The sequence below is a fragment of the Alosa alosa genome, chromosome 11, assembly GCF_017589495.1.
Source record: "Alosa alosa isolate M-15738 ecotype Scorff River chromosome 11, AALO_Geno_1.1, whole genome shotgun sequence".
In the NCBI taxonomy this organism is placed as follows: Eukaryota; Metazoa; Chordata; class Actinopteri; order Clupeiformes; family Clupeidae; genus Alosa; species Alosa alosa.
Genome location: NC_063199.1, coordinates 6,730,678 through 6,754,440, shown reverse-complemented (window position 1 = coordinate 6,754,440; position 23,763 = coordinate 6,730,678). Strand labels below are relative to the sequence as shown.

Here is a 23,763-nt window from a genome sequence, read left to right as displayed (position 1 = left end):
TGCTTACAACTCCCTGTTGAAGAGGGTTATCGTATTGCCATTTTTCACCGCAGTCCTTCCACAAGTCCTTGTGGAAAAGTGCTACATATAAATTCCCATCAAGAACCAAATCCATTCACACTATGCTCCCATGTCCCCTTGTTAAGTCAAGCATTGGCGGGCAAGAATTATTCACCTGTGTGAGTGCAGAGCTTCATTCTTATGTGGTGCATCAAAGGGCTTTTTCTTTGGTTGCACTGTAAACTAGATGGCTGCTGACTTCAGAACAGCTATGGCCGAGCAGAATGGTGCCACATCTGTTCCAGTGTCAGATGCTGTGTGGGAAGCATTTGGATGAGTAGGTCTGCTAGCTGACTCTGTGATTGATTCTTGTGTGTGTGTGTGTGTGTGTACAAAGGTGAGTGCGGCAGCGGGCACGGTGAGCCAGGCCCTCAGCGACCTCCTGCAGCATGTGCGCCACTATGCCAGCTGTGGCGAGCCCATCGGACGCTACGACCAGGCCACAGACACCATCATGACGGTCACTGAGAGTATCTTCACCTCCATGGGCGACGCAGGTGAGCAGGGTGGGTTGATGTGAGCTTGCTGGAGAGGGAGAGGAAAGAGGGGGAGAAAGGGGTCAAAGGGAAATGGGGCCATAACCACAGAAATACGTTTTGTATCTTAGAAAAGAAGTCTTTTTAAGGGTGTGTCACTGTCACCCTTTCATTTTTAGCAACAACATTTTCAAACAGGGGGTATATGGGGTTAAGGGTCATTCACACCAAGTTTTCAGAAACACTGTGAAAGTGATCCCCAATGATATCGTTCTTCATGTCGTTATCTTTATAATTTATGTGTGGGTGTTGTCATTCATCGACAACAATACTTTTTTTGCCGTTATCGATGTAGTTATTGTTCTTGGTGTGAACGGCCCTTTAGTCTTTCACAATTCACATGTGTATAACATGTGATTTTTAAATGCTTATCATCTATCCCTAAGGACGTGCACACCTCCTCTATGGTGAGCAAAGACCACTGCAGAGGCCAGCCGTTGTTCCAACACGCATGCCTTTAAGTGCTAATGAGTATGCAAGGCATCATGTCCAATCAGTCATTTTCCCCTGCTCGTGCTCCCCTTCCTTTATGCTTCCATTGTTTGTTGGAATACAGCTGTGTGCTTTGAAAAGAATGTAAAGAAAGCCAAGTGAAAAGTGTCATTGGACAAGCTGAACTCTCCTTCAGTTTACGTCAGATCAGAACTCGGTACTCACCATTGCACTTGAGAGCGTCCTTTAAAGCACAGTGCTCATACTGGAAAAAACTAAAAACGAGAGAAACTTCCATGCATTTTGAATTTGATGAGAATTCCTTGATGCTCACCATCTTATATGTTCCATAGCCAGGCCTGTAATCCTTGTAGCTGTATCTCTAACATTTACACACGGAAACATCACGCTTTTGTTCCAGCTATTACTCTTTCCCACATCTTATACCTGCTCACTCACAGCGTAATACGAAGCTGTCGTTAAACAGCCATCCTTAATGTGAAAAATCCACAACTCTCAAGCTCCAAATAAACTTCTTTCCAAGAGGCTGTTTTTTTACCCCTCCTCACAATCGCGGGGATGTCTGACTCCACTGCCCTCCAACCAGAAGTGAAGTTTTTCTTTCCATTTGTTTTGACTGCGCCGGAGTTTCAAGATGCTCCCCGGCCGCGGTCTCCCATTAGCCATTCCCTTTCTCGAACATGCTCCCTGGCTGAAGCCTGTTTTCTTTTTTCCTTTTTCTTTTTTTTTGTTCTTGCTGTTGTTCAAAGGCCAAAGCGTTTGTTATGGTATGGCTGCGAGTCTGAAGAATTCCCCCAGCCCACCCCATGCTCAGGGGCTTACTGAAAACATGTCATCCAAAACCACCACAGAGCTCCGGCAATCTGTTCTCAATCACCAGCGGCCGGGCCCTTTGAAAATTTTAAGGCAAAACACATGATATTCAAGTTGCTAGTGGGAAGAAGACCAGTGAAAGGAGTGGGGGACGGGGGGGTCGGTTGAACATGTTTCTCTTGAGCTGAAACAAATTTCATTTATTTATATGAAAAAATTCAGAAAATCGGACTGGTAAATCAACTGAACCGACTTCCTCAGCAAGAGCGGAGAGGAGGAGATTGAAGCGTCCTGCATCCACAAAGGTTATTCGCCTTGCAGTCATGCCTCACGAATGTCGCTCCTTTGATGGGCCTCTGCGCACTGTTATTTCAAGCGGTGCGTAGGTGTGCAGGCAACACGCTGGCATTCACAGAGAGAAAGTGAGGAAGAGAAAGCAAGACGGAGAGGGAGAGAGAGTGCAGGCACAGGGGTTTGATCTCCGAATCAATAACCTACTGCAGGTCACTCTCCTGCTTTGATTCCCCTTCCTGCATGAAACTCTGATGAGAAAGGAAGGAAAAAAAAAAAAAACACCCAGGGAATCGATGGTTCTCCCCTGAAACTTGTGTGTGTGTGTGTGTGTGTGTGTGTGTGTGTGCGCGCGAGCGTGCGTGCGCACTCAACAACATATTTACAGTCCACGTTGAGCGGTGCAAAGCTGAGGTGCAGAGTTAAATTAGTAGGTAGGTCTGAGGGGGTTTCTGTTACCGTAAGCCCTGGTTAACCACTAAAGGCTCTGAGGCTAGAGGATGTGACTGGGATCTCTCGGCATTTATCCTCCTTCCCTCTGTATGTGTGTGTCCGTGTTTGTGTGTGTTGCATTTGTATTGTGTATGTCCACTCACCCGTCTGGCATGGAGTACGTCTGTTTCTGGTTGTGTGAACATGCCTATGTACAGTATGTTGCTGTGTTTTTTTTCTGTTTAATATACACGGTTGTGTTTAGGAAGTTCAGTGTTCTAACACACGCACGCACACACACACACACACGCACGCGCACACACACACACACACACACTTGTTTGCCTCTCCGCAGGTGAAATGGTGCGTCAGGCTCGCGTCCTGGCCCAAGCCACCTCGGATCTGGTGAACGCCATGCGCTCAGACGCGGAGGCCGAGATCGACGTGGACAATTCCAAGAAGCTGCTGGCAGCCGCCAAGCTGCTAGCCGACGCCACGGCCAGGATGGTGGAGGCAGCCAAGGTGCGTGAATCAGCTGAGCACGAGTACTCTACGCCAACATCCATCTCCCATTCATTTAGTACAATTGGTTTTACTTTTTTCCTTCATCTAAAGTGAGCAGCTGGGTCTCTTTCGTTTTGCAGAAGAGTCTGCTCGAGAGGCCTATTATCCTCACACTGTGTTTTTTAAACTGCTGAGACATCGTTCAGAAATGCGGGGGCGGTAAAAAAGGTGGGTTTGTCGGTCCGCACGGCTCAATCAGCTGTGTCTGTCATCATGCGGTGTGGATGGAACACTGCCCTCGTTGGGACACCTGCACATTAGGCCGAGAGACTCTCTCGCACATCGAGTTAACCGCTGGGCAGTAATTTAAGGACGCCTCCACCTAGGGGAAGGTCATGCCCATTGTTGTCTCAGGGAAACCACCCTGGTCATCAGCCAAGCAACTCAGGCCTGCCTGCAGTGGACATTTTCTCCGGCCGTCTCCCAACCTGCGCTCATTTCTCCACAGAGCTCTTAAAATAGGAAGGGACTATTAACAGCCATGTGATAAAAGACCAATCAAGTGTGCAGATATCACGTCGTATATATCCCATCACTCTCCAAATATATCGAGCATAACGCTGTCGGCACCGACGGCTCGGGGCTGGCTTCTCGTTCAGCCTGCGCGGTGTCGTCTTTCTGTCGTGATTTAGCACTGAAATAAAGTAAGCGTGGTGTGGATGGCGCTTAATCAGCTCGGAGCCATTTCGACAAGTATGAATGTTCAGGATGTTATTAATCGGAGCCTCCCAGTAGAGTTGAACCGCCCAACTTGAGGCTGGTTGGATGTCTCTGACTAACGGCGCATTAATCATGGCTCTGCCACCAGTTATTGACGGACGGGAGGAAGCTGGAGGGATTGTGGCCATCTTTCTCCTAGGCAACCGTTTAAAAACAAAAAGCGACTGCAAAGGGTAGTTGTGTGTATGTGATGTGCAATACCTTGTGTAAGAGACGAGACCTTAACAAGGTCTGTTTGTGTGTCTCTGTGGCCCCACTCTGAGTCCGAGCGTGCCATCGGTGTTGTGTATCACCGTGGGAACCATGTCGGCCGCATCCTCGAGGGAATGGTCTCTTTAGTTTCGGCTGATCTCCGGTGGGCAGAGCTGATGGGACTGTAGAGAATTCATTCTTTTTTTTTCCTTTTTCTCTTTCATTTTTTTTTTTTTTTCGTCCTCCACTCTGCACAGTTCATTCCTCTTATTCTCCACGCCACCCTCAACCCCCTGAAAAGGGTGGTGTAGGGGCTGGGTACCAGACAAGCTACATCAGTACTCTACTGTAGCTATGTGCTGCAAATAAAGCAGAAGTGCTCTGAAGAGGGAAGTGACTCCCATCTCTGTTGAGTTTGTTGCACCATGCTGTGAGTAAATGGACCGAGTCTCGACGTGAATAAATGACCTGTTTTTCTCTTTGTGTGTGTGTGTGTTTTTGTGTGTACTGCGTGTTTGTCTGCCTGTTTCTGTCTGTGTTTATTTGTGTATGTCTGTGTTTCTGTGTGCTTTTGTTGTTTGTGTGTGTGTGTGTCTGTGTGTATGTTTGTGTTTCTGTGTGTACTGCTTGTTTGTCTGCCTGTTTCTGTTATTGTCTGTGTTTATTTGTCTATGTCTGTTTGTGTGTGGGTGTGCGTGTCTGTGTTTGTGTGTGTGTGTAGGGTGCTGCAGCAAACCCGGAGAATGAGGACCAACAGCAGAGGTTGCGAGAGGCGGCTGAGGGCCTGAGAGTGGCCACCAACGCCGCTGCCCAGAACGCCATCAAGAAGAAACTCGTCAACCGACTGGAAGTACGTATGTGAGAGAGAACAGGGCAGAGGTGGAGGGCTAGAGCAAGAAAAAAGCGCCATTGTGAGAGTGTGACAGACAAAAAGATGGAGAGAGACTCGTTCACTGGCTTTGGCTGATGGCTGACTGGCTTTGGCTGATGGGGTGTGGGTGTCAGCAGCCAGGGTGAATCATTCAGCGGCCCATCCATATATCTTACTCCCAGCTTCGCACTAACCCATTCATGTTAATCATTGGTTCTTTAAACATTGTTTTGGGTCTTGCTGATATCTTTGCTTTGACTTTTTCAATCAAAAACTCCTATCTATTTGACTCTACTCAGGGTTTATGTTCATATCCTAAGTTTGCCAGTCGACAGTTCACCTGGAATGGCCTCATTCAGTGTCCACCTCTGTGGCCTGCAGCGCTACTTAGCTTTTATGAAGGCACAGCCACAAATGGAGAGTGCAAAGCAGAGGGAGAGGGATGGCAGGTTCAGCTTCAATAGGTAGATGAAAATGAAGATGAGAGGAGAGCCAATCAGAGATGAGGGGAGTGAGAGAAAGAGAGAGAGAGAGATGGAGAGAGAGAGACAGAGAGAGCACAAGCTGAGAGGGAGAGGAATGTGTTGTGAGCCACCGTTGTGTCTTGTGTTCCTCCTCGGCTTGGGCCAGCATTCTGCAGACTGTTTGTTGTGCTCCCTACAAAGATGGCATTGTTCCTCATGCCCCCCCCCCTCTCTCTCTCTCTCTCTCTCTCTCTCTCTCTCTCTCTCTCTCTCTCTCTCTCTCTCTCTCTCTCTCTCTCTCTCTCTCTCTCTCTCTCTCTCTCTCTCCCCTCTCCCCTTGCCATCCCTCCACCCACACACAACAGGGAATGCCCTTTAATTCCCCTACTCCATCCTTTTCTTCCTCTCTCTTTCTCCATCTCCCTCTTACTTTATCTCCCTCTCTCTCTATCTCTCTCTCAATCTCACACACACACACAGCTATTCTGGCTTGCCCCCCCTTCCATTCACTCTTATCCACCAAACTCTCTCCCTCCTCTTCCTCCTCTGTCTCCTCTTCTGTCACACCCTTTTTTCACTCTGCCAAAGCTTTGCTGATACTTCAAACGCATATCATGTGGCCTGAGAGATGATTTGCATTGGCAGAAATGTGGAAATATTTTCTCCCCTTTTTTTTTTTCCCAACATCAGTATTTCTTTTCTTTTTTTGTTTCAAAGAATGTGGTTTATATGAGGGGGAGGGGAAGAGTGGTACTGCAGAGACAAAAACCTAGTATTTGACAGGAGGACCAAAGCTGACCTCAGTAGATCTCTGACATGTCGAGCAATCCCCTATCATTCCGTGTCTGTGTGTGTATGTGCATATTTGTGTGTGTGTGTGTGTGTGTGTGTGTGTGTGTGTGTGTGTGTGTGTGTGTGTGTGTGTGTGTGTGTGTTTGTGTGTGTGTGTGTGTGTGTGTGTGTGTGTGTGTGTGTAGGCGTTTGTTCTGAGAACTGTGATACTCCTCACTGTTTGTGTTCTGCTGAATGGCACCGCCTCAGCGTAACGGTGTCACTTGAAGGCAGCCACAGCGCTAGAGAAATAGTGTCCATGTGACACGCACGCACACACACACACACACACACACACACACACACATGCACACACAGACACACACAAGTCCCTGAACAGCCTCTCAGCCTCACATAATGTCCCCTTCAGTCCTGATGAGTCCTGATGTAAAAGCACTATTGTTTTGTTGTCCCTTTTTTTGAAATCCGTTGTATGTCTCTCATGTCATTTTTCCCTCGTCTTGTTTTCTTTCATGTAGAACGCGGCTAAGCAGGCTGCAGCTGCGGCCACTCAGACCATCGCAGCCTCCCAGAATGCTGCAGCCTCCAACAAAAACACTGTCTCCCATCAGCAGCTGGTGCTCAGCTGCAAGGTACTGTGGGTAGTCTTGTTGAAAGGAAATCTGGCCGGGCAGATTTGAACGCTGTAGAACATGTGTTGAAAACGATTGCCTGGAGATAGGCAGTGCATTAGGGGGGTTTTATCGGTGTTTGTCTTTGTGTGTGTGTGTGTTTGTGCGTGTGTGGCAATTGTGTACTTTTATGATTCTGTTTTTCTTTTGTGTGTGTTTGTGCATGTATACACTATTTGTAAATTAGCATGTATTTAATTGTTTATTTGTTTATATATAAGTGTGTTTGTGTGTGTGTGGCAGGCAGTAGCAGACCACATCCCCCAGCTGGTTCAGGGCATGAGGAGTAGCCAAGCTCAGCCAGAGGACTTGGGTGCCCAGCTCAGCCTCATTATCGCCAGCCAAAACTTCCTGCAGGTACACAACCCCACACACACACACACACACACACACACACACACACACACACACACACACACACACACACACACACACACAAACACATTCACACTCACACTCAATACACACACACACCACACACCACACACACACCACACACACATACACACCACACACACATACACATACATTCACACACAATACACACATCACACACATGCATAACATGCTTACATAAACATAAATGCACAACATTATTCATCTGTGTGTGTATTATACCCTCTAAGTGTGTGTGTGTGTGTGTGTGTGTGTGTGTGTGTGTGTGTGTGTATGTGTGTGCTCCTCTAAAAGTGGGGCACACATACACACACTAACAAGTTGGCAAAAACATTAGCCCTTGGAGCACAGCACAGTACAGTGTGTCGGCTGTCCCCCTCCTCCCCCAAGCCCTGACCTCAGTGCTGGGTTCAAGAGTGTAAGATGTACAGCCTTTGAAATCTAAACAGCTGCCGCTTTGTTTGTTTTGCTATTTAATCTGTTTTGTTTTATCTTTAGCCTATGCATAATTGTTTGCGTTTCTGTGTCTGTATGTCTTGTGCGTCCGTGCATGTGTGTGTGTGTGTGTGTGTGTGCGCGCGCGCTAATCTGTGTGTGTGTGTGTGTGCGCATACTTTTCATTCTCTCCATAAGCCTGGCAGTAAAATGGTGGCATCGGCTAAGTCGGCGGTGCCCACAGTGACTGACCAGGCGGCCGCCATGCAACTGGGCCAGTGTGCCAAGAACCTGGCCACCTGCTTGGCTGAGCTCCGCACCGCGGCACAGAAGGTGTGTGTCGCCCCAGGCCTGCGCTACCTGCCAACTCCATCCATCATCACAACACACTCCATCTAACACCACCCAGCTCCACCAGCACTCTTAGCTACTGGGCAGTGTGACAGTTTGGTCATTTACGTAGCACAGTTTACACTGGACATGATGTTTGTGAGTGGCACTCTAGCTATTATCATCTCTATTTCATCTTTGTCAACACCTGACGGACACTTAGCCTTTCACAACAGTAATACTTCACATCAACACGTGATTTGTGAACAGTCATAACACTAAAATACTCCCCTTAATTCCCTTGATTAGATGCTAATTAAAAGCATTTGCCAATTCATTCTCAGAAACTGGGACTGAAAATAGCCTTACATCAAAGCACTCTGTTTCCAGTGTGTATGACTTTCATCCAGCGTGCAGGTTGGTGATTCGGGTCACTGGCTAGTATGGTTGTAGTAACTGTAGGACTGTTGGGTCGATGCAGGCGCATGAAGCCTGCGGACCACTGGAGATCGACTCGGCTCTCAACACCGTCCAGACGCTGAAGAACGAGCTGCAGGATGCCAAGAAGTCCGCGATGGAGGGACAGCTCAAGCCACTGCCTGGAGAATCGGTCTGTGTTGGCGGGAAACTGTGTGTGTGTGTGTGTGTGTGTGTGTGTGTTTATGCTTACATATTTAGCGTTAAATGATCTATTCTGTTTTATTGTTGGAGAGAGATGGAGGGAGACGGCACTAGAGAGGGATATGAGCAGGGATCTCAAATTAAAAGGCTGCTTAAAGCAGATCATTGATTTGCACTTGCTCGTCTCTAATGTTATATTTGCTGTGGCTAGCAGTGTGTAGTGTGTTTAGTCTATTAGCAAGTGTTTGCCATGTGTGTGTGTGTGTGTGTGTGTGTCTGTGTAATGGATGTGCTGGTACTGGTCCACAGCTGGAGAAGTGTGCCCAGGACCTCGGCAGCACGTCCAAAGCAGTCGGGTCCTCCATGGCGCAGCTCCTGACCTGTGCTGCCCAGGGCAATGAACACTACACAGGTAGGGGCCTGTAACAGTGGACTAGCTGTTTGCATCTCAGACAGGTTTCAGGGTTCAGACCTTTCAAGAGTCACTTATGACATTGCTGTGTTTCTCCCCATTAAAGGGATATTCCACCATTTGGGGAATTACTCATTTTCCACCTCCCCTTGAGTTAAACAATAGCTTTTTACCTTTCTCCAGTTCATCCAGCCATTCTGAGTCTGGCGATACCACTTTTAGCTTCAGCCAAGCATAGATCATTGAATCGGATTAGACCGTTAGCATCTCGCCTGCTAGCATCACATTTTACAGTAAGCTAGAGCTTACAGTAAGTAGCTGTAGAAAAAAACAAAAAACATTTAATGCAACAATGAACGCTTTATAGATGGTGTGTCTGATGCAGGTGAGGTGGCATGTTTCATTAGAATTGTACATAATAAATATTAGTGATGTTTGGTATATTTCATAATTTGTAATAATAATAATATAATAATAAATGAATAATATAAGAATCATATTTAGTATATGGTCTGGTCCATGGTCATGATCCTTAAAGTTAGATGCTCACTGTCGCATTAGAATTAATTTCCTCACGCTTCACAAGATGCAGTCTTTCACGGCGTCAGCAGGGAGCCGTGTCATACTTTCACGTTTTAAAAGAAGCTGAATGCCATAGCAACGTCTGCAGAGTGTCTGACTCGCTGACACAGGGAGCCGGCTAAATCAGATCGGAATGAATATCCAGAGAATAGCGCCTGAGATGTATCGTTTAATAAGTGCCAATGCACTGGCAGAACCGCTCGCTCACTGTACTCGGGCCTGACAGCTGCTCGCACCAGGGCACAGCCATTTTTCACTATCTCTCTCCCTCTCTCTATCTCTATATCTCTCTCTATCTCTTTCCCTCTCTCTCTCTCTTGCTCTCTCTCTATCTCTTTCCCTCCATCTCGCAGGACTTCACCAAGACAGATTTTAAATAGCGTCTTCTAACAATGAGCAGTGAGTTCTCGGGGGGGGTGCGTCTCCGAGGGCCTAGGATGCCCGGCGCGCCCCTCATTAATCTTATTTTCACTAGATTTAACATACCATCAGCAATTGGCGCTACTCAACTGGATAATGCAATTTGCCATATTCCCCCCTCTCCGTCTCATTTTCCCAGTGCGATAAGTAAAGACCGGAGGCCGCCTGCTGCACTCGTTTGGCTATCTAACTCATTTGTTTTAACAATGGGGCCATTCTTGCTCCGACATGACCCTCGTCACAAAGGCTTCAAAAGGTGGCCGGCCTTTTTTTGCACACGCCATATTAGCAGCACTAAAGCTGCTCCAAATATCTTGCCATCCTCAAGCCACGTAAACTCAGGACATTAAGACACACAGCTGCACTAAAATGTGAGACTAGAGGAGCTCCTTATTTGGGCATGTTACAGAGGTGAATAGGTTGTTATCTCTGATATACTTCCCCTTATAAGGGGCTAGATCTTTATTTGCCATGTAGGCTCCAGTCCAAGAGTTTCTTATGGGACTTATTGTTTTATTCATGCAGAGATAAAGCTGACCATGGATGACCAGTTTAAAATAGTGTGTTGGTTTTTGTGCCTTTAATGATATCTTCACTGCCGAATGGTATGAAGTTGTTTAAAATGTTTGTGGTTCTATGGCCTGACGTTGTAGGTGTGGCAGCCAGGGAGACGGCCCAGGCACTGAAGACTCTGGCCCAGGCAGCACGAGGGGTGGCGGCCTGCTCTGTGGAGCCCCAGTCCGCTGCGGCCATGTTGGATTCGGCCGGCCACGTCATGGAGGGGTCGGCCATGCTGATCAACGAGGCCCATGAGGCCCTGATCTCCCCGGGAGACGCGGAGTCTCAGCAGAGACTGGCACAGGTGAAGAGAATGGCTGACCTCTGAAGAGACTATAAATGCCACCCCATAATATGAGTGAAGTCCTCATGTAACTGAGGTTACATGGTGAATACAGAGTGATATACAAGTTGATACACAGACTAAACTGTAGAGGAAAAGGGTGGTAGTGGTCATTTAATTACATCCAGTTTAATTTATATACAACCATAACATATGAATATGTTTCAAGGCACTTCAAAGACTTCAAAGGCACTTCATAAATACATAGTGACATTGTCAACAAGCAGTGCTGAAGAAAGGCATAAAAGCACTAAGAAGAAATAGATAAATTAGTGTTCCTGCCCTGTTTTTGCCCTCAACTTAGATTGAATGCTCAGTGCAACCTGCAGCACAGTGTTCTCCTGTTCCAAAGCAATTATCTCTTTTAAATGGTGCCATTCTTTGCTGTATGCTGTTGGCACCGCAGCCTGTTGGTAGGGCGCACAGTGACAGAGCTGCTGATTTGCTGCGGGCCCCTATGGGATCTCACCATATTGCTTGGCATATGTCCGTGACGGTGGCATAAATTAGGAGCGCAAATTTCTTTGTGCGGCTACAGGGTGTGCATTTGCATTTTAGATTGTCTGTGCCTTTCCCTGGGACGTTGAGGAGTTGAGGAGTGAACTGACTCTTCTTTGTGTGTGTGTGTGTGTGTGTGTGTTACAGGTTGCAAAGGCGGTTTCCCATTCTCTTAATAACTGTGTAAACTGCCTCCCTGGTCAGAAGGATGTTGACATGGCCCTCAGGAGTATTGGAGAGGCCAGCAAGAAGCTGCAAGTAGACAATGTAAGTACCCCCTCCAAGGATTATCAGTGCTGGCTGATAGGGTGTTCAGAAGAAGCTGTGGTAAGAACAGCATGTACCCAAGTGTGCTGTTTGAGTTCAACACTTTAGAATGAACAACTTACAAAGTAGTGCGGTGTGTACTGCCTTAATTGTCAAACAACTCCCACCAAAAAAGGGATGAGGGTCTTAACATATTTATATTGGCATTCCCCCAGACAGCAGTACAAGGGGAAAAAACTGTAGATTGCAGCTTATTTCTTAGCAGTCTTGAAAAACATGATCCACACAGAGGTTCTGCCAGACATCCTAGCGTTGGCAGACTATGCTTTGGTGGAATCAGTTATTTTCAGGTGATGTTTTCTTAGATTATATGAAAGGACTTGACAGCATAGCAGCCATAACATGTATGTGATACTGACGAGCAAGACGCGTCTCTGTCTTCATTTCACATCATCATTTCTCTGGTTTTTTATCTTTCTCTCTTTCATTCTCTGACTGCTGTTTTTCTTCTTCTCTTCATTTGTCTATTTGTCTGTCTCTCCCTGCCTCCTTTCCTCATTCCCTTTCCCCCTCTCTCTTTATTGTTTAATCTCTTATTCCCTCCTTTTTCACTCTCTCCATCTCTTTCTCTCTCTCACACACTCTCCATCTCTCTCTCTCTCTCCATATGTCTCTCTCTCACTCTCCATCTCTCTCTCTTTCTCTCTCTCACTCTCCATCTCTCTCTCTTTCTCTCTCTCACTCTCCATCTCTCTCTCTCTCTCATTCTCCATCTCTCTCTCTCTCTCTCTCTCTCACTCCATCTCTCTCTCTCTCATTCTCCATCTCTCTCTCATTCTCTCTCTCTCTCTCTCTCTCTCTCTCTCTCCATCTCTCTCTCTCTCTCTCCTCCAACTCTCTCTCCCTCCCTCCCTCCCTGCAGCTCCCTCCATGCTCCAAGTCCTTCCAGGAGGCACAGAGTGACCTGAACCACACGGCCGCCGAGCTCAACCACTCGGCTGGAGAGGTGGTCCACTCCTCCCGCGGCACCAGCAGACAGCTGTCGGAGGCTTCCGGAAAGTTCAGTGAGGACTTTGATGAGTTCCTGGATGCCGGCATAGAGATGGCCGGACATACGCAGGTACTGGACTGTTAGCGGATTAGGTGATCAACACTTGGGGTCCTAATTTAAATGACAGGCAATGTGCAAAGTCTAAAAATCAACTAAAGCCAATGTGATAACTATGCAACAATGCAAAGTCTATTGGCTAATTTAATACCATGAGCAAGTTTCTAAGTACAATCATTTGTTGCTCAGTTCAATGCTCCCACAAGACATTTTGCTCATTGACCGCATTTCCCCAGCAATTAAATTAGACCAACCTCAGACTCACTCAGTCAGAATGGAAGGTTCTTTATTATAGCACATGGGACATTAGAGGGTTTGGAGTGCATCTTCCCATGCATAGACTTTGTATTTCCCATTGTTTGTCTCACCTCAACACACCCATACCTCACACACCTAAAGATGAGTTTATTCATAGTCTCCTTTTGTTATCTTTAGCTAACCTTCTCCCATGTACCTGAGCTCTGTATTTGTAGTCTTCTCAAGATGTGATTCGCCCTGCAGCAGTAAGTCTAGGGGACTTCTGTTGATTAATTTGCCTCTCGTGACAGAATGTTTCTTCTCAGTGCTGTTTTTTGTGTTTGTTTGCTTTCTTCAATCACTTGGACCACGCTGCAAAGTTGCCATCAGTCCCAGTCAAAGTGTCTTCCACCCACATTGTATAGTACATGCCGACAAAAGCATTCAGGCTTTTTGATTCGTTTGTTAATTAGAACCTTTTTTTGTGCATCTAATTCGGTTAGATGCACAATTGTCCCCGAGAGCGCTAAGGCATGCCAGCATAATGAGATCTTTGATGATCTTGTTCTGCTTATATTGCTCATTAATTTGGACAGATCGTCTGGGGAAAGGAGTTGATGAAGCATGAAGCCCAACGCTAAATCAGCTGTAGGCAGGACATGAGGAGGAACAGGAGGGGGGAGTAAAGGTGGCTGTGGGGATTGGGATGGTTAAAGTTATGATCATGGGTCAGCCCTCACGACATCTTGCATGACTGCTGTCTCCAGTTAATTGTACTTACAGTAAAGTAGGAACTCATGGAAGTCACAAATAAGCTCAAAGAACGCTCCTGAAAATACCTGCTGCTGGAGCAAATAAGCCAATCACTCTTCCTCCCTGTGGAGTGTGTGTGTGTGTGTGTGTGCCAGCCAAAGAACATCGTTCAGTGACTCTCTCTCTCCCCCTCTTTCTTTTTCTCTCTACCTCTACGTGTGTATGTGTCTGCATGGTTCCTGCTTTTGTCCCACAGAGGAAAGACGACCAGATCCAAGTCATTAGCAATCTGAAGAACATCTCCATGGCCTCCAGCAAGCTGCTGCTAGCTGCCAAGTCCCTCTCTGTGGACCCGGGAGCTGCCAACGCCAAGAACCTTCTCGCAGCTGCAGCCAGGTGAGGAGGAAGTGGTGGTGGAGGAGGAGGAGGAGGAGGTGGATGGGGATGCATGCGACAGTGCCACAGCCCTGATCTAGAACTCCTCTTGTCTCACTCCTAATTAATCAGGGTGCTGGTTTGAGATGCTGCCGCTTCTGCCACCTGAACTTGAACAGCAGCTGCTTTTCTTTCTCCTCGTTGCCTAAAAATATCGGCAGTTCACAGCCAGTCTGGAGACGGCGAATCGGAATGCCAGATGGGGGAGGAAATGAGGAGGAGGGGAGGGGGGAGCGCTTAATGTGTTCAGCCATCCATGTGTGTTGTGATTGCTGGGCACCTGAGACGTGGGTGTGTGTGGAGGGTGTGTGTGTGTGGAGGGTGTGTGTGTGTGGAGGGTGTGTGTGTGTGGAGGGTGTGATCTGCAGGAGCAGTGAAACAGCTTTGGCCACCCCTCTAGGCAGGAGGTGGCAGACAGGGGCTCCCCCTGGGCTTTGCGCTTGACTGATTCTCCCTCTCCTCTTAATGAGAGAGATGGACATGAGGCAGACGTTGCAGCAGTATGTACTCACACACACACACACACACACACACACACACACACACACACACACACACCACTGAGTCACTTCTCCATGCCAGGTTGAGCAGATCTGATACTGTGACACGTTTGTCTGTGTGTGTAAGATGTGTGTATGGTGTCTCACCATAATAACTGTGTGAGTGTCTGTGTTTTATCAGCATAACGGCTGTGTATCTTTGTGAGAGTGCATGGTGCCTTTTCATGCATAAGTAAAAGGCTGTTTGCCTCTCAGAGGTAACTAGGTTCTGCCATGAGAAACTGTTATCGCCAAGAGCTGTGTGATACTGGCTTTGCTGTTTGGCAGTTCTTGCCTGTGTGTGTATGTGTGTGAGTGAGAGAGAGAGAGAGAGATACAAGGTAGAATGTGTGTGTGTGTGTGAGAGAGAGAGAGATACAAGGTAGAATGTATGTGTCTGTGTGTGTGTGTGTGTGTGTGTGTGTGTGTGTGTGTGAGGTAAAATGTGTACTTTGTGAGCTTGCCACAGGTGTGCTTGGCTCTGAAAGGCTGCTCTGCTTCCCTGTGTGTTTCAGAGCGGTGACCGAGAGCATCAACCAGCTCATCACCTTGTGCACGCAGCAGGCGCCGGGCCAGAAGGAGTGTGACAACGCCCTGCGGGAGCTGGAGGTACTGAGACCTCGCCCTCTGCTCACTCTACAGTCTCCTCTCCCCTCTCCCCTCTCTCCTCTCTCCTCTCTCCTCTCCCCTCTCTCCCCTCCCTTCTCTTCTCTCTTCTCTCTCCTCTCCTCACATGGTGTCAGATCTACATGTCCATGCATTACAAGCTCTGTGTCTATGTGTGTGTTTGTGTGCATGTGCTGGCTTAATGGATTAATTGTGTCACTTGACGTCTAAATTCACTTCATACCCGCACACTGCTCATAGCTGCCTCAGTGAAGAGATGTTTTTTTAAGATCACTGAGATTCTCCTTTTCTTTATTGTCTCTCCCTCCATTATCTTGTCAATTTCTCAATTTTCTCTGCTCCCCCTATCCCTTCTCTCATTTTGCCCTTCCCTCCTGTGTCTCTCTGTCACTCACTCACTCACTCACAGGCGGTGAGAGGCCTGCTAGACACTCCCAACGAACCGGTCAGCGATCTCTCATACTTCGACTGCATCGAGAGCGTCATGGAAAACTCCAAGGCAAGGCCCAGTATTTTTCCCTCTCTCCCTTTATTTCAGGAATGCCTAACGCACTCCGTCAGATCCATCATGGAGAGTTCCATATACAGCACAGGATTTGAATGGTGTATTTGTGGCTTGTGCCGCCGTTCCCTCTGCTGGACAGGTCCTTGGGGAGTCCATGGCGGGCATCTCCCAGAACTGCAAGACGGGAGACGTGCCGGCATTTGGCGAGAGCGTTGGGGTGGCGTCCAAAGCCCTGTGTGGGCTGACTGAGGCAGCAGGACAGGTGAGCACTCGTGCCACAGGTGCCAGGGGTCCAGATGCCCTCTGCAGTATACCAGCTCCTCTCTGAGATTGGATCATGCCCTACATATACACAGTTTCTCTCTCTATTTCTCTCTCTCTTTCTGTCTCTCTTTCACACTCCCACACACACTCACACACACACACACACACACTCACACTCGCATATCCACGCACTCACTTACTCCCTCACTCTCACTCTCTATCGCTCTTTCTCATTCTTTATCTCTGTTTCTCTCTGTTGGTTATGGTTTAACACTATATAAACATTGATCCTCCAGTCTCCTCAAATATTGATTGTCCACTTAATTTCCAATTCACAGGCCTCCTATCTGGTTGGAGTGTCCGACCCCAACAGCCACTCAGGCCACCAAGGGCTAGTGGACCCCATCCAGTTTGCCAGAGCCAACCAGGCCATTCAGATGGCCTGTCAGAACCTGGTTGATCCAGCCAGTAGCCCCTCTCAGGTGAGCCCCAACCACACACACACAGACACACAGACACACACACCTCTTCAATCACAGTGTGACAGTTAGAGATGAAAGTACAAAGAAAGCCACATGGTAGTGTGACCTCCACCACAAAGTTGAACTCAAGACACACATATTAGTTGTACATGCTGGCTCAGGACTTGTGCTAATTAGCCAGTCTTCATAGTTGACAGGAAACACTGGAGAGGGTTTGATCTCTCCGTCTCGGCTCATGTTTTTATAACAACTGTCTCCATCTCCCAGTTCAAAGTTAAGCCTTTCTTGGCTGAGGAGGCCTACAAGTCAGACATGATTTAGTAGAAGACCTAAATGTGACCTCACTCAGTAACACGCACACACACGCACACACACACACACACACACACACAATAACACACACTAACACATATTCTTTTCTCTTTTCTAATTTGTGTCTCTTTCTTCTGCCCTCCATCTTCAGGTCCTGTCTGCGGCCACAATCGTAGCCAAGCACACATCAGCCCTGTGCAACGCGTGTCGCCTGGCTTCCTCGAAGACAGCCAACCCTGTGGCCCGCAGGCAGTTCGTCCAGTCGGCCAAAGAGGTGGCCAACACCACCGCTAACCTGGTCAAAACCATTAAGGTAACGAGGTGGCACACATAATATGGACATTTGAGTTTAAAGAACAGTGCATTTTGAGTGACAGACATCCATGTTGCAGCTGATTAAAGAGCCGAATTCCGTTTTAGCTGATTGGTCACATGGCATGTGTAGCTGGCTCATATGGCTGATTAGGCCTATGGCATGTAGACCTGTGCCTGTTGAGACGCATAGTATGTACAGTAATGTCACACAAAGTAATGTAATGTGATGTGTGTGTCCCTCCAGGCCTTGGACGGGGATTTCTCCAACGAGAACCGTGAGCGGTGCCGCGTGGCTACTACCCCGCTCATCGAGGCTGTGGAGAATCTGTCCACGTTTGCGTCCAACCCCGAGTTCGCCAGCATTCCTGCCCAGATAAGCAATGAGGTACACCACTGCTGACCCGAAACGCCTCTGAGTAATTGTGTGTGTGCGTGCGTGTGTGCGTGTGTGTGCGTGTGTGTGTGCGTGTGTGTGTGTGTGTGTGTGTGCATGTATGCAAGTGTAAGAGAGAGCGAGAGTGAGGGAGAGGAAGTGGGCCAATGTGTCCATTCTTTCCCTCTCTCCCATCAACCTTGCAGGGCTTTTTGAATTAGCATTTAGCTACGCAGGGCTGCTTGAATTAGCATTTAGCTACGCAGGGCTGCTTGTTTAGCCTACATTCTTCTTTTTTCCATTGGCCATGTACAATAAAATGGACCCCCAGGCATCAGTGGTACAATGGATTTTTTTCATGAATAATTGCTGACTAACTCCACTGCCTTTTGAAACAGGGCCTTTAGCGCTGTGCCAAAACAAAGCACTTTCCAGTTATTTATTCCAGATATGAGAGGCCTTGATCGTCAGTTGTAGCCCGTAAATGAGAGACAATCGCCCAAGGAGACCGAAGGTCGGCCAGCTTTTACAGATTTTTAATGTTTTTCACCTTCTTTAAGAGCTTATTACTTCAGTCTGTTTGGAAGAAGATGTCAGGACTCTCTCAGAACAGTTGTTTGGTCATCAGGGGATACTTCAGTGGCATCATAAAAAAACAAGTTTTTTGTTTTTAGGACGACGCCCTTTCACTCAAAGCAGCCTCACTCACTCCTTTTTTGTTTTATGCACCAAGTGTGGTCTGTAATGGTTTTGGTTGTATCCTATTATTAGCAAAACTAAGGAAATAACATCGTCTCTTGTTTTCGTCCAATCACAGGGCTCGGCAGCTCAGGAGCCAATCCTGCGCTCAGCTCGCTCCATGCTGGACAGCTCCACGTGGCTGCTGGAGACTGCCCGCTCGCTCATCCTCAACCCCAAGGACCCGCCCACCTGGTCGGTGCTGGCCGGACACTCCCGCACTGTGTCCGACTCCATCAAAGGCCTCATCACCGCCATCAGGTACGCGCAGAGCAGCTGCTGTGGCTGCCGCTACTTCAGTGTCCACCCCCACTGACCGCCCATACCCCCCCTCAGCTCTCTCACATCCTCAACAGAATGTCTGGCACGAGGTGGCACCACCTCACTTCACATAGACCCAAAAGTACAACAAATCTCCGACTTAGAAAGCCCAAATCCTGGTGTATTTCGTTCAATGTGACCTGAAAGCGCCGATGTACGAATGATGTATGAATGTATAAAACGCTGCTTTCTAATATGGTATATCATATGATGTCTAATAGGATGGTGACCCCAGGCCAGTAATGCATCCGCTCCAGGATAAGTATGAGTGTGTAGTCGCGCAAACTCTATGACCTCTCCTCTCTCCTATTATATTCACCTGGCGTAGCTGCAGCTTGACTTTCTGCCGAGGGGGTACAGCTGATCTGTGATTCTCTTCTCTGATCGTCCCATAAGCACCAGCAGGCAAACCACCAACCTCCCCACACCCCTCCCCCGCCCAGCCTGACTCGCCACCCTTGCCTCTGCTCTGCTGTGCTGTGCGTCGGTAGCATGCTAATGCACCGATGGGTGTGTTCCCATCACTCAGCACGAGGCCCCGGGCACTGCTGGTACCGATTAGAGGGGCGGACTGACGGCAGATCAGTTCTCCAACCATGCGAGGAGCCTCTGAGGGGCTTTTCGGGCGGAGTGCGGGGGCTGATCCGAGATCAGGTGGATGTGGCTGCACGCTGTGTGAGTGAGCTGAGTGTTTGTTTGTGCCAAACACACTCAGCAGTCAGGGCTGCCCGGGCCACCTGCCCAACTGGCTGCCCTCCAGAGCTGTTGTCCTCCTCTTCTTCATCCTCCCCCTCCTCTTCTGTTAACTCCCATCTAATATGGGCCTGATATATGCAATCCTAGGGGAGAGAGAGAGAGACAGAAAGACAGAGACAGACAGAGAGAGAGAGAGATTGATATTTAAAAGTGTTTGTGATTACCCTGGTTGTTTGTATGTGTGTTTTTCGAGTGGGTGTGTCTGTGGATATGTCTTTGTCAGATTATGTGTGGGTGTGTCTGCGCTTGCGTGCAGAAGCCAGAAATGCCTGTAATCTTCCATCTTCAGAAACCGCCCAATCTGCACACCTTCTTCCTCCCCTCTTCTGTGTAGTCCTCGCTAGACCCGGCCCACATGCGGTGCTGAGTCATCCACGATGCGCCGTGTAAACATGGCGATTACATTAGGATTCAGTGGATATAACTAATAGCCACCCCTGCCTCTCCCCCCTCCTCCTCTTTCTCTCTCCTCCTCTCTTTCAACTCCTCCTTGTGTGTGTTTTCAGGGACAAGGCTCCAGGGCAGAGGGAGTGTGACCACTCCATTGACGGCATCAACAAGTGCATCAGGGACATCGAGCAGGCGTCTCTGGCCGCTGTTGGCCAGAGCTTACCCAGCAGGGATGACATCTCTCTGGAGGTGAGTGGACTGTCAGTTCTGTGCTTTGTGCTGCTGGGCGGTTTGGCCTCATGCCAAATGCTTTTACTCGCGCCAGATCAAACTTCTCACTGAATCAGAAGTGCAAATGGATTATGGTCACAAAGGGAAGTGACATTACAAAAAAGAGAGATATCATTGGGCTAATGAGCGCTTGGTTGTTCTTTTATGTGGAGCAGCAAGGCTGATGCTATTTCCTGCTAATCTCTCTCACCAGGCCCTGCAGGAGCAGCTGACGTCTGCCGTGCAGGAGATTGGCCACCTCATCGACCCCGTCTCTACGGCAGCCAGAGGAGAAGCCGCCCAGCTGGGCCACAAGGTCAATTACCCATCATGCACCTGCTCCGCAGCCCTAAAATTGCTCCACTGGCAGTTTGTGATCCAAAAAAGAAAAAACATTAAAAGTTCTGTATTTAAGGACAGTCGCTTCTGGAGTTACTCTCCAACATTGTTGGGATAGTTAAGTTGACCTTGTAGTGTTTTTTTTTAATGGCAGGTGACCCAGCTGGCCAGCTATTTTGAGCCCCTCATCATGGCATCTGTCGGGCTGGCGTCGAAGCTGATGGACCACCAGCAGCAGATGAACATCCTGGACCAGACCAAGACCCTGTCGGAGTCCGCCCTGCAGATGCTCTACGCTGCCAAGGAGGGAGGGGGCAACCCCAAGGTGCGGCACTATTCAATATTCTAATACAACCGTGTAGATACATGGTATAGATGCTGAGTTGTTTTTGTTGTGTGTAAAAGCAATATATACGACATACGGCAATTGGCGACGAGACCATTTAATATTGATCTTATTCAGCGATTACAGGTGGAATAACCACTGGCTACACAAAACGTTGTGAATCACCATATGTGAACAGGGCTTAAGTGTATGGTTTATTGAGGTTATTGAGACATTAGACTCCTTATCTGGAGCCATATTACTTCAAACATGCACTATCCGGTTTTCACAACTTACCTGATCACGGCAGGTGTTTTTTGTTGTTGATACTCAGCAGATAGATTTGCATAAGATTTGTAAACTGTCGTTCCCTGTTTCAGCTGCTTGAACTTGATTGAATTGAAGTTTTCTTGCATTGACTATGCAGCTGTGTTTTGTGTGGGTGTGTTTGTGTGTGTGTGTGTGTGTGTGTGTGTGTGTGCGCTCCTGGCATGCGTTGGCCACCCTAGGCGGCCCACACTCATGACGCCATTGCCGAGGCGGCCCAGCTGATGAAGGAGGCGGTGGATGACATCATGGTGACCCTGAACGACGCAGCCAGTGAAGGGGGCATGGTGGGAGGGATGGTGGAGTCCATCGCCGAGGCCATGGGCCGGGTGAGTGAGCGCCAACCAAGGGCGGCGTTACATAAACAATGAGTGTTTGGGGGATGTTGCAAAAACAACAGCTCAATAATATATGTACTGTATGAGTTAAATACAATCTGTAGGCGAACTCTTGTCTGGAGATAGAAAGAGGACAAATGAGAGAAGCCTTTCCCTCAAAAATGGCATACTCTTTCTGTCCATCATTACCCTCGGCATAGAGCATATATCTAATCCACTGTACATGTACGAAGACTGACCATCAGAAATGACCAGATATAACATAGATAGCATAGATATAACACTCACACACCAGGCTGCATCTGAAAGAAGCTCAGATAGATATATTGATAGATAGATAGATACACACACACACACACACACACACACACACACACACACACACACACACACACACACACACATACTTACTTTATTCATCCCGAGGGAAATTTTAGGCATCCAGTAGCTTAGACAACCATAAATACACTAGATCCACAACAGACCTGGAACTAGTCTGAGCCAGAGTCTTCCGTTATCAGAAAAACCGGAACAAAAACAAAAGTAATAGAGATAGCATGTTGGAGCTTTATTGTTGTTGAATCATCAGAGCATCAGCCCCTTGTGATAATTATGAAGCAGCTCTCTGTCTCCCTGAGTCGATGGTGCTGCCAGGATGGGCTCAGCGCATCGGCCATTTGGCAATTAGAGGGAAAATGAGGGCCCCTTTATCTCCCGTAGATATCTCTGCAGTGCTCGTCAGCCTGTCAGGGCGAGCTAATGTCGAGAAACGGTAAAAAGAGTCACAGTATTTCACTGACGCCTGCGGAGCTGCTAAACAGACTGAGATTGTCAGTGGCTCTTCCGTCTTTCAACAGTGGCTCATGAGCAGAGTGTATGAACAACGGTGCTTGTGTTTGTATGCAGATGCGATGCACACTGTGTGTTGGAAGGGTGACTAAACCAAAAGGGCATGGACGCCGTGTGGTGCAGGGCCACATCTGGCCCCGATCCGGCCCACGTCCACCTAATCAGCCCCAAATCACTGCCATAGTGAAATCATTAGGGCACTCTCTCCATGGTTACAGTCACTTTTGCTCAACAATGCTTCCAGAAAACATAGTCCAGGGTCAGATAGGATCCAGAGCCTTGCTCTCTCTGGGATGCCAATACCATTTAGAACTGCTCTCTTGCACTGTAGGTTACGTCGCTTTGGCTCAAAGTATTTGATGGCTAAATACAAAGCAGTTGGAGGGGTAGTTGTAGTGAACAGTGGCTGTGATTGTGCTGTAGTCTATTTGAGGAGTGAGGAGAGTGTGTGTGTGTATGTGTGTGTGTAGGGGGGAGAGAGAGGGTTTAATGAGTTGTGTTTATGGGTGCAGTTGGATGAAGGAACTCCCCCTGAGCCCGACGGCACGTTTGTGGACTACCAGACGACCATGGTGAAATACTCTAAAGGCATCGCCATCACCGCACAAGAGATGGTAAGTCACTGAAGCTACACCTGCGTGTGTGTGTGTGTGTGTGTGTGTGTGTGTGTGTGTGTGTGTGTGTGTGTGTAAGTTCGTGCGTCATGCGTAACTGATTTGTTCCGTTTTCTCTTCCTCTGCTCTCTCACTGCATTTCTTTGTCTCTATCTTTTTTTCTCTCCTCTCTCTCTCCCTCTCACTCTCTCTGAATCACTTGTGTTCGTCTCTTACTTTATCTTGGGTATCTGTCCACTCTTAACCCCCACCCCTCTCCCCCCCCCTCTCTCTCCCCCATGTGTCCAGATGACCAAGTCGGTGACCTGTCCAGACGAGCTGGGTGGCCTGGCGTCTCAGGTGACGGTGGACTACAGCCAGCTCGCCCACCAGGGCCGCCTCGCTGCCGCCACTGCTGAGCCCGAGGAGGTAAGGATCAATGTGGCCAGTCTGCTCCTCACTGACCCCCCCTGCCCCAAACACTGATCTGTGGACCTAAGGAGGGTCTTAAGTGTCAGTTGTACCATATCGATCCCCCCATGTGTGTGTTTTTGAGGTCTTCTCAGAAATCGGTATCGGAAGAGACTGGCTGACTGACCATGAGAGAGAAGCTCCTGGTATCCTGTTCATTTCTTGTTATGTTTCACAATCATCATTATATAAGGTTAGATTAGGACAAAAGGTTATAGATAAGAACACAGTTTCTAGAAAATCTTTCTGTTTTGTCAGCCGTTCAGACAAATTAATTCTCCCTCAGACCTCTTTAATGCAAGGAACGATATAAAACATAAGGGAATAATCTCATCCATTGTGTTTGGTTGGAGGGGTAAAACGTGTGAAGTCACG

The 23,763-nt window shown here is 48.0% G+C and overlaps 1 protein-coding gene across 1 annotated transcript in view; it reads left to right on the top strand.

Annotated features, from left to right (window-relative positions):
- Window positions 1-23,763, top strand: part of tln2b (talin 2b) — a 124,853-nt gene that overhangs the window by 76,548 nt on the left and 24,542 nt on the right. Inside the window, exons 21-45 of the mRNA XM_048257166.1 lie at window positions 398-557; window positions 2,941-3,107; window positions 4,783-4,911; window positions 6,707-6,820; window positions 7,103-7,216; window positions 7,889-8,023; window positions 8,502-8,630; window positions 8,951-9,053; window positions 10,709-10,917; window positions 11,602-11,721; window positions 12,644-12,841; window positions 14,076-14,215; window positions 15,309-15,402; window positions 15,830-15,919; window positions 16,065-16,187; window positions 16,528-16,671; window positions 17,135-17,296; window positions 17,543-17,683; window positions 18,489-18,670; window positions 19,993-20,125; window positions 20,361-20,462; window positions 20,640-20,810; window positions 21,320-21,466; window positions 22,837-22,938; window positions 23,227-23,346. Coding sequence (XP_048113123.1) covers window positions 398-557; window positions 2,941-3,107; window positions 4,783-4,911; window positions 6,707-6,820; window positions 7,103-7,216; window positions 7,889-8,023; window positions 8,502-8,630; window positions 8,951-9,053; window positions 10,709-10,917; window positions 11,602-11,721; window positions 12,644-12,841; window positions 14,076-14,215; window positions 15,309-15,402; window positions 15,830-15,919; window positions 16,065-16,187; window positions 16,528-16,671; window positions 17,135-17,296; window positions 17,543-17,683; window positions 18,489-18,670; window positions 19,993-20,125; window positions 20,361-20,462; window positions 20,640-20,810; window positions 21,320-21,466; window positions 22,837-22,938; window positions 23,227-23,346 — 3,429 coding nt within the window. The remainder of the gene's footprint in view (window positions 1-397; window positions 558-2,940; window positions 3,108-4,782; window positions 4,912-6,706; window positions 6,821-7,102; window positions 7,217-7,888; window positions 8,024-8,501; window positions 8,631-8,950; window positions 9,054-10,708; window positions 10,918-11,601; window positions 11,722-12,643; window positions 12,842-14,075; window positions 14,216-15,308; window positions 15,403-15,829; window positions 15,920-16,064; window positions 16,188-16,527; window positions 16,672-17,134; window positions 17,297-17,542; window positions 17,684-18,488; window positions 18,671-19,992; window positions 20,126-20,360; window positions 20,463-20,639; window positions 20,811-21,319; window positions 21,467-22,836; window positions 22,939-23,226; window positions 23,347-23,763) is intronic.